This window comes from Scyliorhinus torazame, chromosome 7 (genome assembly GCF_047496885.1).
Source record: "Scyliorhinus torazame isolate Kashiwa2021f chromosome 7, sScyTor2.1, whole genome shotgun sequence".
In the NCBI taxonomy this organism is placed as follows: Eukaryota; Metazoa; Chordata; class Chondrichthyes; order Carcharhiniformes; family Scyliorhinidae; genus Scyliorhinus; species Scyliorhinus torazame.
In genome coordinates, this window is record NC_092713.1 from 246,564,007 (window position 1) to 246,574,647 (window position 10,641).

At 46.1% G+C, this 10,641-nt stretch overlaps 1 protein-coding gene across 4 annotated transcripts in view; it reads right to left on the bottom strand.

The window, feature by feature from the left end:
• LOC140427465 (uncharacterized) overlaps positions 1-6,019 on the bottom strand; it is a 50,934-nt gene extending 44,915 nt beyond the window's left edge. Inside the window, exon 1 of one of the 4 annotated variants that reach the window (XM_072512986.1) lies at positions 5,719-6,019. In XM_072512986.1, the coding sequence (XP_072369087.1) occupies positions 5,719-5,866 (148 nt within the window). In that variant the 5' untranslated portion in view covers positions 5,867-6,019. The remainder of the gene's footprint in view (positions 1-5,718) is intronic. The other 3 variants (XM_072512984.1, XM_072512987.1, XM_072512983.1) reach the window with 3 other exon arrangements.
• Between the last annotated feature and the right edge of the window lie 4,622 nt (positions 6,020-10,641).

Consider the following 10,641-nt stretch of genomic DNA (forward strand, 5'->3'; position numbering starts at 1 on the left):
TGAACATCTCTATAATGGCATGTGCCTTAGCCAACTGATGCTATCCTATGTGCTGCACCATTGCTATCTTAACTGGTGTCTACCTGTCTGGCCTTACGGGCCTCAACACTACTTCTAGGTGGATCCCCAGACAGTACATCAGGGGTGGAGGTGGTCTTCTGCAATTCCTACCATGTTACCGTCCGGGGACCTGTGACTGCACTGCACTTACCTCTCTTTGATGTGGTCAATGTTTACAAACATTAAGGTTTTACCACGTAGCCCATTGAACGGTGAAGGGAGATGAATGGATCAAAGCTACAGATGGTTTGTGGAAGCTGTCAATCACGGACCTCTACTAGTACTAGAAAGCTAAGAATGGCTTGCAGCAATGGATCTGTGGGAACCAGATGCAGGACACAGCTGTTTTCCTTTGATAAATGGACACATGGAGCTTCAAGGTAAGTGTTACAGCTGTAATTCTTTTCACTGCCTCTGTCTGGACTGCTTTATAGCTTCCAGGCAGGGGTCACTTTTTTGCAGGGGGGGTCTGTGTGGTGGGGGGGGGGGGGGGTCAATGAGGGGGTGTCCCTTTAGGAAGAGGGTCCCTTTGGGGATTCCCCTTTAACAGTGGTCCCTGGGGTTGGTCGCCCAATTACAGTGGTACGGTGGGGACTTGCCTATTGCAGGGTTCCTGGGTGGGGGCTCCTGAAATGGACCGAATGGTTGACCGGTACGGGCTGCGGGCCACTTTCCCATACCTAGACAATGTCACCATCTACGGCCACGATCAGCAGGACCATGACGCCAACCTTGCCAAATTTCTCCAACCGCCACTCTCCTCAACCTAACTTATAACAAGGAGAAGTGCGTGTTCAGCACAAACCGCTTAGTCATCCTCGGCTACGTGGTCCAGAACGGAGTTCTGGGGCCCGATCCCGACCACATGTAACTCCCCTCCCCCACTGCCTCAAGGCCCTCAAACGTTGCCTGGGGTTCTTTTCTTACTACGCCCAGTGGGTCCCAAATTATGCGGACAAGGCCCGCCCACTCATTCAATCCACTCATTTTGCCCTAACGGCCGAGGCTCACCAGGTTTTCAACCGTAATAAGGCCGACATCGCGAAGGCTGCGATGCACGCAGTCGACGAGACGTTACCATTTCAAGTCGAGAACTACACATCAGACGTCGCTCTAGCCACCACCCTCAACCAGGCAGGCAGGCCCGTGGCATTCTTTTCACGAACCCGTCATGCCTCTGAAATTCGGCATTCCTCCGTCGAAAAAGAAGCCCAAGCCATCGTTGAAACTGTGCGGCATTGGAGGCATTACCTGGCCGGCAGGAGATTCACTCTCCTCACTGACCAACGGTCGGTAGCCTTCATGTTTAACAACACACATCGGGGCAAGATCAAGAACGATAAAATCTTGAGGTGGAGGATTGAGCTCTCCATCTACAACTACGAGATTTTGTATCGCCCCGGTAAGCTCAACGAGCCTCCTGATGCCCTATCCCGAGGTACGTGTGCCAGCGCACAGGTGGATCGACTCCGGACTCTGCACGATAACCTTTGTCACCCGGGAGTCACAAGTTTGTACCACTTCATCAAGGCCCGCAATCTCCCCTACTCCGTCGAGGAAGTCAGGGCAATCACCAGAGACTGCCAGGTCTCCGCAGAGTGCAAACTGCACTTCTACCAGCCAGACCGTGCGTGCCTGGTGAAGGCCTCCCGCCCCTTTGAACGCCTCAACGTGGACTTCAAAGGGCCCCTCCCCTGCACCGACCATAACACGTACTTCCTCAGTGTGGTCGATGAATATTCCAGATTCCCCTTCGCCATCCCATGCCCCGACATGACATCTGCCACCATCATCAAAGCCCTCAACACCATCTTCGCTCTGTTCGGCTTCCCCGCCTACGTCCACAGCGACCGGGGATCCTCATTCATGAGCGATGAGCAGCGTCAGTTCCTGCTCAACAAGGGTATTGCCTCGAGCAGGACGACCAGCTACAACCCCCGGGGAAATGGGCAGGTGGAGAGGGAGAATGGGACGGTCTGGAGGGCCGTCCAGCTAGCCCTACGGTCCAGAGATCTCCCGGCCTCCCACTGACAGGAGGTTCTCCCCGACGCACTGCACTCCATTCGGTCGCTCCTATGCACTGCGACTAATGGCACACCCCATGAACGTCACTTTGCCTTCCCCAGGAAATCCACCTCCGGGGTGTCGCTCCCGACTTGGCTCGCAGCTCCAGGACCCGTACTCCTTCGTAAGCACGTATGACTCCACAAGGCGGACCCGTTGGTTGAGAGGGTACAGTTACTCCAAGCCAACCCACATTACGCCTACATAGCGTGCCCCGATGGCCGCCAAGATACTGTCTCCCTCAGAGACCTGGCACCAGCTGGTTCCACACACACCCCCCTCCAGCCAGGCGCCACCCTCCCCTCCCCCGGCGCACCCAGCCGCAGCCCCCACCCCAGGACAATCCGTCCTCCCACTGCCCACGCCCGAGGATGAAGAGGATTTTGGCACGCTCCCGGAGTCACCAAAGACCAGACCGACACCGGAACCGCCGCCATCACTGCGGCGCTCCGAATGGCAGATCAAGGCTCCGGACCGACTGAACCTGTAACTTGATCTGGACTCTTAAAAAAACATCATCCTTCTGTATAACTCTCCTCCACCCCCGCTGGTCTCAATTTTTTTTTTCTGTACTTTAAAACATCTACTTGTATATAGTTCTCCACCACCCCCGCCGGACTCAATTTTAACAGGGGGTGAATGTGGTAGTCACCACTGAGGTATATATTAGGTGCTTTGTGGTAAGGCCCTGTACTACAGGTACGGGGGTAGTTCCCTGCCTGCTGGCTCCGCCCAGCAGGCAGAGTATAAATATGTGTGCTCCTCGTACAGCAGTCATTTCGCCAGCTGCTGTAGGAGGCCACACATCTAAGTGTAATAAAGCTTCGAATGCATCCAACTCTCGTCTTTGTGTAATTGATTGTGCATCAACCACTCACAGAGTGATGTATATATTCACAGGGTCAGAGGACAGCCTAGAACAGAATTTGGTAAGCAGCAGGCCTGTATGGAAATTCCGGTCCCATGCCGGTGCGCTGGGTTCCTGGCGACGAGGGCTGCTGTCAATGGGAAATCCCATTGACAATGGCGGGACCGCCTCCGCCGCTGAAAAACACACAGCGAACTGGTGGGATAAGCACTGTACATAGTTAATACACTGATTTTCTGCCAGAAACATGGGCTGTCTTAAGTTACATTTTTCTTCCAATGGTTATGAAACAGCCGTACATTCTGTCACGTACAAGCTGCCCACAAATACAAAGCGAGCTCTATGGTGTAATTTTTACCTTTCCCATGGTGTTAAATTCACTCTGGCAGCAGCGATAAGGGCCCTCCAGCATTTAGCAATAGTAATATCACCAGCAAGTTAAATATGCAAATTGAAAATTTCTCTTGGCCTGAATTTCTCAGGTGGTGGGGCCTCCCAAGAGCAGAGGGTAAGTTAAGTTTAAAGGGTCCCAGGACAAGGAAGCTAGTGAAGGTCTGGGATGGACGCAAAGTGGACAGTCGGAGTGCTGGGGGAGAGACTGAGGTGGGGGAGCGCGATCACTGGACCTATAGGTCGATATCATTTGAAGTCAGAAAGGGGCTTCTGATGGAGGCACTCCCCCCTCCTCTACCTGCCCAACCACCGGAGGTGGTACTGCCAGGGTGCCAGGTTAGCACTGCCAGCAATCGGGCCCGGCAAGGGGGGGGAGAGGTGCCTTATCAGGCGGAGGGGCAGGTGAAGGGAGTTGAGGGGGGATTCCGAGGGCCTCCCCAAGGTCGGGGCTAGGAGGGCATTCGAAAAGGGGGGCAGCGCTGAAATGGGGGGGGGGGGGAGAGAGATTGGGGCAGTCAATAAAAATGGTACCCTGATCTGAGAGGAACCTTTCCTGCTTCAGCTAGCTAGCAGAAATACCCTGCTAAACCTGCCGTTCAGTGGACTTTAACCCAAGTCCGCTAAATCGTGCCCGGAGTCTGGGTAACTGAATAAATGATCACCAATGGTGGAATTATTAAAATCGGGCATGATCGAGAGATCAAAATTAGATGAGAGCAAATATTTCGGAGGATTATTCTGCTGGAGAAAATTGTAGAGACAGGGACGGGTGAGGTCATGGAGTGATTTTAAATTTAAAAATCAAAACGTTGTCAGGTGAGGAGCCAGTATGGTCAGCGAGCACAGAGGGGTTAGGTGAAAGTGACTTGGTTTGAAGGGAACTGGGGATGGACAATAAACTCTCTTGTCAGTGTTGACTAGAAAAAGGAAGTGGTCTCACTGTCCTCTGCCAGACAATGATGCCAGTTTGGGAAGTGAAATATGTAACGGCAAGTCCCAAGGAACTAGCGGCCTATGTAAAAATGGTTTTCAGATCTTTAAATCTCAACCTTTTTTGATGCTCTGATAGGACTTGCACAGGCCCCCTTTATTCTTTTGGGGTGAGGCTCCCTGCAACCACATGTGAGCACTCTACACCGGCACCTCTCTGTACAAATAGCAGTGACTAAGTTATTTGACTGCATGTGAGCAAGCCCATGTAATGCTGCTGCGATTTCCCTCCATGGGGACATGAGGACTGGGAATCGTGCTTAGCACATTTTTGGGCTGTCTATCTAGATTTACTGAGAGATCAGGGAGATTAAGCCAATAAGCCTTGGCCAAAATCATTCGGATGAGCTCTTAACCGACGCTCCATCACTTTGATCTGGTGAGTATAAAATATCTTTTCTGGTAGTTGAAGAAAGGCAGAGAGTTTCCCATATGCTTTGGTCATCAGTCAAGACCATAAAAGTGTAGAAGTGTCATTCATCTCATTTGCTATTTATGGAGCTTCCTGGACACAAATTGGCTACAAGTGACCGTCCTTCAAAAAATAACTAATTGCATGTAAAGTACTTTAGGATGACCTAAGGATATGATAAGGTATGATAGATGAGACTTTTTTCCTTTCTCTTTAAAGGTCATTTTCCATTTACAGTTCCCTTTCCAATTTCCACAATAAGGTGTTGCTTCCCGGTTAAGCAGCGAACAAGGCTTATTCATCCCACACCTTATAGCCACAAATTCACAAACAGAAAAATGAAAACTAAGTTGAAAGAAGAAAAGAGTTTTGTAAAAAATTGCTTACTCAAGCACATACACAGGAAAATATTCACCATTCACAATAACGTTATTCACTGATTTGTAACAAAATAAGAAACTGTATTGTTCAGAGCACCAAGATACAGAAACAATAGCATACTGTTACAGTTATATTCCGTGATGGAAAGTATCTGAATAAAACTGCAAAAAAAGTAAGAGCAGCAGCAGAAAATCACAAATAGCTGAGGGGAACTTAAGAAAAATCTTACATTTTAACAAACATTTTTGACAGGACAAACCTAATAATTTTTCCTTTCTCTACCTAATGTTTGAGAGTTAAGAAACATAGAAAATGTTATAAACAGGGGTTTGCTTGTATAAAAAGTAATAAGTGAGGAAGGTTGAACATTTTCTATTGTTCCCCATCAATACGTTACCGAGCTGTAGTCTGTGGACTTTTTGAAATATGTGGATAGACACAAAATGGTGTTTTATTGCCAGTTAAAATGTCATCGAATTAACTTTCAACACTTTTAGAAATTCTTTCTTTTTTTAACCAACAACAGAAGCAATGAATAAAACAATCCTACCTTTTAGAACATGAAACAAGATGAAAAACAGGAAGACAGTGACTTTTAAAGTTGCCATTTTTCTGCTGCCTTTATGCTGAAAGATTGACTGAAATGTGTTTTCCCAACCTTGGCTTAGTTTGGAAATGGAAAAGATGCACAAATGCATGGGTCTGCACTGATTATTTCTGGTGTTTCCTTTCAAAGAATGGGAGGAAGTAGCATGAAATCACATGGAAATGAACTCCATTGACCATTTGCTTCTATAATGCTCTGTTCTGATTCACAGGGTGTGGGAATCGTACATCTAAAAATTCACAATGGATTGGCAGCATTTGGATTTTAGTTGAAGTGCAGCTTCAGAAACCTTTTTTAAAATTATCAAATTATATTAGCGCATAAATATCACCATTTGATACTCTAAAGTTTATTACTATATGGTTGTTTTTTTCTTAAATCTGTCTGTAATAGAATATACACAGTGACATTTAGAGATAGTTTAGAAATGGAAATAATTGTGTTGGGAAAGTAAATTATAAGTGACTCTGCTTTCCATCATTTGTTGGATGTGACTGTTTTCCCTTTGATCCCTTCTCTTGCTGAAAATTCTTATCTCAAGATATTCGCCAATATTTCTTCACTCATTTTCCCTTTATACACTTACTTTACTTCTGCTTTTCGTTGCATTGTGTTCAGATCAAAAACCAGTAAAGCTTCAGTTGCACTGCGCTGCATAGAACAGAGGCTTGGCAGCCATTACATGCACAATCCATTTTTGAACTTATTCCAAAATTAGCAACTAATTATAGGATGCCAGCTCATGAGGTGTCTGCCACAGAGTCTTTTGAATCACAAAACTTTGCTATGTAGTATTACCATGCCGGTTTAAAATGTGTGGATATTAACTTTATGCACCGAGTGGAAAGCAGGTGGTACAGGAATTAAAATAAACACAGTAGATTTCCTGCTCATTTTGTGCGCCAAGCAGCCATCCTCCCGCTGCTGGTTCAATAGGGGTTTGTGTTACTTAAATAACCCAGGCACCAGCTTCATGAATACATTCAAATCATGGCTCTATTACATAGCTGGGACACCAAAGCGATTTTCTACTGCCGACCAGACGAAATTGCCGCTGTGGACACTCTACTCAGTAGAACCTGTCAGCCAAGAAGCAAAGGCCTTCAAAGATCGGAAAAATCATTTTTATACTGTCAGAAGGAGCATCAGAGGAAATTGATGGCTGTCATATGGTTACCTTACTGCCAACCCAACAGGTTCTGGGCAGATATTGCATCACCCCAAAAACTGGCAAGCACCATCAATCGTTGGATAACAATAACACTAGCAGAAAAATTGATTTTTGTATTCGTAGGAGGAACAAAAGAAGACATTGCAAGAAGAAAAATTGTAAATTTTAATTGTATCATGCTTCCTGACTATGGATGTAACAATGTAATATTGTCAAGATTGGCTGGCTTGTGGACAAACATATGAACATCTGAATTAGGCATAGGAGTAGGCCATTTGGTCCCTCAAACATACTCCACCATTCAATATGATCATGGCTGCTCGGATTATAGCCTCAACTCCACATTCTGCCTATCCCCAATAACCTTTCACTCCCTTGTTTGTCCATAATCTATCGACCTCCACCTTAAAATGTTCATCAATCCTGCCAGCACCGCAATCTGGGGAAGAGAATTCTAAAGATACACGAACCAAACCATTTTCCCAACACTATTATATCCTTTTATAAATTATCTCTCAAGATGGGATCTCTACAAACGGGATGGTCTACACTTGGACTAGAGGGGTACCAATATCCTGGGGAGGGAAATTTGCTAATGCTCTTCAGGAGGGTTTAAACTAGTTCAGCAGGGGATTAGGAACCTGAATTGTAGCTCCAGTATACAGGAGGTTGAGAGTAGTGAGGTCATGAGTAAGGTTTCAAAGTTGCAGTAGTGTACCGGCAGGCAGGAAGGTGGTTTAAAGTGTGTCTACTTCAATGCCAGGAGCAGCCGAAATAAGGTGGGTGAACTTGTGGCATGTGTTGGTACCTGGGACTTCGATGTTGTGGCCATTTCGGAGACATGGCTAGAGCAGGGACAGGAATGGTTGTTGCAGGTGCCAGGGTTTAGATATTTCAGTAAGCTCATGGAAGGTGGTAAAAGAGGAGGAGGGTATTACGGTAGCAGAAAGGACGTTTGATGAGGACTTGTCTACTGAGGTAGTATGGGCTGAGGTTAGAAACAGGAAAGGAGAGGTCACCCTGTTAGGGATTTTCTGTAGGCCTCCAAAATGTTCCAGAGATGTCGAGGAAAGGATTGCAAAGATGATTCTGGATAGGAGCAAAAGTAACAGGGTAGTTGTTATGAGGGACTTTAACTTTCCAAATATTGACTAGAAACGCTATAGTTTGAGTACGTTAGATGGCTCTGTTTTTGTCCAATGTGTGCAGGAGGGTTTCCTGACACAATATGTAGATAGGCCAATGAGAGGCAAAGCCACATTGGATTTGGTAATGGGTAATGAACCAGGACAGGTGTTAGATTTGGAGGTAGGTGAGCATTTTCGTGATAGTGACCACAATTTGTTTACGTTTACTTTAGTGATGGAAAGGGAGAGGTATATACCCCAGGGCAAGAGTTATATCTGGGGGAAAGGCAATTATGATGCAATGAGGCAAGACTTAGGATGCATCGGATGGAGAGGAAAACTGCAGGGGATGGGCCCAATGGAAATGTGGAGCTTGTTCAAGGAACAGCTACTGCGTGTCCTTGATAAGTATGTACCTGTCAGGCAGGGAGGAAGTAGTCGAGCGAGGGAACCGTGGTTTACTAAAGCAATTGAAACACTTGTCAAGAGGAAAAAGGAGGCTGATGTAAAGATGAGACTTGAAGGTTCAGTTAGGGCGCTCGAGAGTTACAAGTTAGCTAGGAAGGACCTAAAGAGAGAGCTAAGAAGAGTCAGGAGGGGACATGAGAAGTCTTTGGCAGGTAGGATCAAGGATAACCCTAAAGCTTTCTATAGATATGTCAGGAATAAAAAATGACTAGGGTAATAGTAGGGCCAGTCAAGGGCAGTAGTGGGAAGTTGTGCGTGGAGTCCGAGGAGGTAGGAGAGGTGCTAAATGAATATTTTTCGTCAATATTCACACAGGAAAAAGACAATGTTGTCGAGGAGAATACTGAGACATAGGCTACTAGACTAGAAGGGCTTGAGGTTCATAAGGGGGAAGTGTTAGCAATTCTGGAAAGTGTGAAAATAGATAAGTCCCCTGGGCTGGATGAGATTGATCCTAGGATTCTCTGGGAAGCTAGGGAGGAGATTGCTGAGCCTTTGGCTTTGATCTTTAAGTCATCTTTGTCTACAGGAATAGTGCCAGAAGACTGGAGGATAGCAAATGTTGTCCCCTTGTTCAAGAAGGGGAGTAGAGACAACCCCGGTAACTATAGACCAGTGAGCCTTACTTCTGTTGTGGGCAAAGTCTTGGAAAGGTTTATAAGAGATAGGGTGTATAATCATCTGGAAAGGAATAATTTGATTAGAGATAGTCAACACGGTTTTGTGAAGGCTAGGTCGTGCCTCACAAACCTTATTGAGTTCTTTGAGAAGGTGACCAAGCAGGTAAATGAGGGTAAAGCAGTTGATGTGGTGTATATGGATTTCAGTAAAGTGTTTGATAAGGTTCCCCACGGTAGGCTATTGCAGAAAATACGGAGGCATGGGATTCAAGGTGATTTAGCAGTTTGGATCAGAAATTGGCTAGCTGGAAGAAGACAAAGGGTGGTGGTTGATGGGAAATGTTCAGACTGGAGTCCATTTACAAGTGGTGTACCACAAGGATCTGTTTTGGGGCCCATGCTGTTTGTCATTTTTATAAATGACCTGGAGGAGGGCGTAGAAGGATGGGTGAGTAAATTTGCAGATGGCACTAAAGTCGGTGGAGTTGTGGGCAGTGCGGAAGGATGTTACAAATTACAGAGGGACATAGATAAGCTGCAGAGCTGGGCTGAGAGGTGGCAAATGGAGTTTAATGCAGAAAAGTGTGAGGTGATTCATTTTGGAAGGAATAACAGGAAGACAGAGGACTGGGCTAATATCGGAACCATGAAGTCATGTTGCAGCTGTACAAAACTCTGGTGCGGCCGCATTTGGAGTTTTGCGTGCAATTCTGGTCGACGCATTATAGGAAGGATGTGGAAGAATTGGAAAGGGTGCAGAAGAGATATACCAGAATGTTGCCTAATGGAGGGAAGATCTTATGAGGGAAGGCTGAGGGACTTGAGGCTGTTTTCGTTAGAGAGAAGAAGGTTAAGAGGTGACTTAATTGAGGCATACAAGATGATCAGAGGATTAGATAGGGTGGACAGTGAGAGCCTTTGTCCTCGGATGGTGATGTCTAGCACGAGGGGACATAGCTTTAAATTGAGGGGAGATAGATATAGGACAGATGTCAGAGGTAGGTTCTTTACTCAAAGAGTAGTAAGGGTGTGGAATGCCTTGCCTGCAACAGTAGTGGACCCGCCAACACTAAGGGCATTCAAATGGTCATTGGATAGACATATGGACGATAAGGGAATAGTGTAGATGGCCTTTAGAGTGGTTTCACAGGTCGGCGCAACATCGAGGGCCGAAGGACCTGTACTGTTCTGTAATGTTCTATGTTCTGTGTCACTGTGTATATTCCATTACAGAACAGACCTAAGAAAAAAAGGACCTTATAGTAATAAACTTTAGAGTATTGAATAGCGATATTTATGTGCTAATACAATTTGATAATTTTAAAAAAGGTTTTTGTAGCTGCACTCCATCTTAAATAGGAGACCTTTTCTTTTTAAATCATGTCCCTTAGTTCTAGTCTCTCCCACAAAGACAGACATCGGGTGGAATTTTCCAGCAGTTCCCACCGACAGGATCTTCTGATCCTGCTGGCGGGAATGA